Here is a 2,117-nt window from a genome sequence, read left to right as displayed (position 1 = left end):
AGAAATCGCCGGCAGCACTGCGTACACACACGGCCCTACAAGGTGCCTCGCCATCGCCATATACGCCCAATAACACATGGCTCGCGTACAGACACCCACGTGCTCACGGCGAAGGGCGGGGCGGGGAGGGGAGGGGAGGAGGAGGGAGGGGAGGAGGAGGGAGCGGAGGAGGAGGGAGGAGGAGGGAGGGGAGGGAGGAGGGAGGGGAGGGAGGAGGGAGGGGAGGGAAGGGAGGGTGAGGGGGAGGGGGAGGGGAAGGGAGAGGAGGGGAAGGGAGAGGAGGTGAATGAGGGTAAGAGAAGGCAGGAAGGAGGAGCGGAGGAGGAGGGAGGGAGGGTGAGGGAGGATGAGGGAGGGGAGGGGAAGGGAGGGTGAGGGAGGGCAGGAGAAGGGAGAGGAGGTGAATGAGGGTAAGGGAAGGCAGGAAGAAGGAGGGGAGGGAAGGTAGGAAGGGAGGGTAGGGGGAGGGGAGAGAAGGGGGAGGGTCTCAACTGGCCTAACTTGGAAGCGCCATGCTACCTTGAATCGGCCTATATAGTCACGAGACTCCCTCCTTCTCTCGTTCCTTAATTCTCTCTCTCTCTCATGCTCTCTCTCTCTCTCTCGTTCCTTTCGTCTCTCTCTCTCTCTCTCTCTCTCTCTCTCTCTCTCTCTCTCTCTCTCTCTCTCTCTCTCTCTTCCTGTTCCCCTTCTTTCTCCTCTCTCTCTTTCCTGTCTTTCTCCCTCTTCTCTCTTCCTGTCTTTCCCCCTCCCTTCCTGTCTTTCTCCTCTCTCTTCTCTCCTGTCTTTCTCCCTCTCTCTCTTCCTGTCTTTTTCTCCCTTCCCTCCTCCTGTCTCTCTCTCCCTCTCCCACTCTCTTCTCTCTCCCTCTCCCAGTCTCTCTCCATCTCCCTCTCCCCAGTCTCTCCATCTCCCTCTCCCAGTCTTTCCATCTCCCTTTCTCCTGTCTCTCTCTCATCTCCCTCTTTCTCTTTCCTCTCCCTCTCTTTCCCTCTTCTCCCTTTCTTCCCTCTCCCTTTCTTTCCTTTCCTTTCTCTTTCCTTTTCCTCTCTCTCTTTCCTCTCCCTCTCTTTCCCCTTCTTTCCATCCGCCTTCCTCCTTCCTCCCTCTCTCTCCCTTTCCCCTTCCCCTCTTCTCCTCTCCTCTCGTACCGGAGACCCAACCCCCTTTACCCTACCCCATACCCCCCCCACCCCCCACCCCACAATCACAGCCCCCCTCTGTTCATCCGGGCTTTCCTACACACACGCACTCGCTCGTATCTCCAATGCTTACGAACACAAAGAGGAATTCCGCCGATCTAACGAGCTGGCCTGCGACGGGCGCCCGCCATGAACCCCGAGCCTCACAAACGCGTCTTTTATAACTGACAAATGGCGCTCGTAAATCTGTTGGAAATTCGGCCGCTTGGCACCTCTACCCCCGGGGCATGTTCGCGAGGCGTGCGAATTGTTATGCAATCTACTCGGTTGTGTTTGATTTGTTTTCTTTCTCTCTCTCTCTTTCTGTCTCTGTCTCTGTTTATTAGACTGCCTCTCTCGCGTCTTGCTTCTCTTTTTTTCTCTTCTCTGTCTCTCCCTCTGTCTCTGCCTGTCTCTCCTTTCCCCCCTCTCCCTCTTCTCTTCCTCTCCCGTCCTTTCTCTCTTTCCGTCCCTCTCTCTCCCCCCCAACAACAACATACAGCAGACTGGCTCCCCATCTTAACCGCCCATCACCAAACACCAGTGCCATCGAAGCCCGAACGCCCATATATATATATATATATATATATATATATATATATACATATACTTCTCTCTCTCTCTCTCTCTCTCTCTCTCTCTCTCTCTCTCTCTCTCTCTCTCTCTCTCTCTCTCTCTCTCTCTCTCTCTCTCTCTCTCTCTCTCTCTCTCTCTCTCTCTCTCTCTCTCTCTCTCTCTCTCTCTCTCTCTCTCTCTCTCTCTCTCTCTCTCTCTCTCTCTCTCTCTCTCTCTCTCTCTCTCTCTCTCTCTGCTACTCACCGTGTGCGATCCTGGCGCGTACGTCCCGTAGTTGGAGCCGGGCCCTCCTCCTACGCCGCCCACGCCCACCGGCCCGCCCTGGACCGCGGTGGGCGTGGCGGCGCTGCTGGTGACCAC

General features: G+C 56.1%; 1 protein-coding gene across 1 annotated transcript in view; it reads right to left on the bottom strand.

The window, feature by feature from the left end:
* Positions 1-2,000: 2,000 nt before the first annotated feature.
* LOC113817413 (lipoma-preferred partner) overlaps positions 2,001-2,117 on the bottom strand; it is a gene marked incomplete at its 3' end in the record, with an annotated part of 31,954 nt that continues 31,837 nt past the window's right edge. Inside the window, 1 exon segment of the mRNA XM_070114495.1 lies at positions 2,001-2,117. This exon segment is cut by the window's right edge and continues 164 nt beyond it. Coding sequence (XP_069970596.1) covers positions 2,001-2,117 — 117 coding nt within the window.

Source organism: Penaeus vannamei, chromosome 36 (genome assembly GCF_042767895.1).
Source record: "Penaeus vannamei isolate JL-2024 chromosome 36, ASM4276789v1, whole genome shotgun sequence".
NCBI classification, from domain to species: domain Eukaryota; kingdom Metazoa; phylum Arthropoda; class Malacostraca; order Decapoda; family Penaeidae; genus Penaeus; species Penaeus vannamei.
The sequence above is the reverse complement of the archived record's forward strand: the minus strand, read 5'-3'. Positions and strand labels throughout refer to the sequence as shown.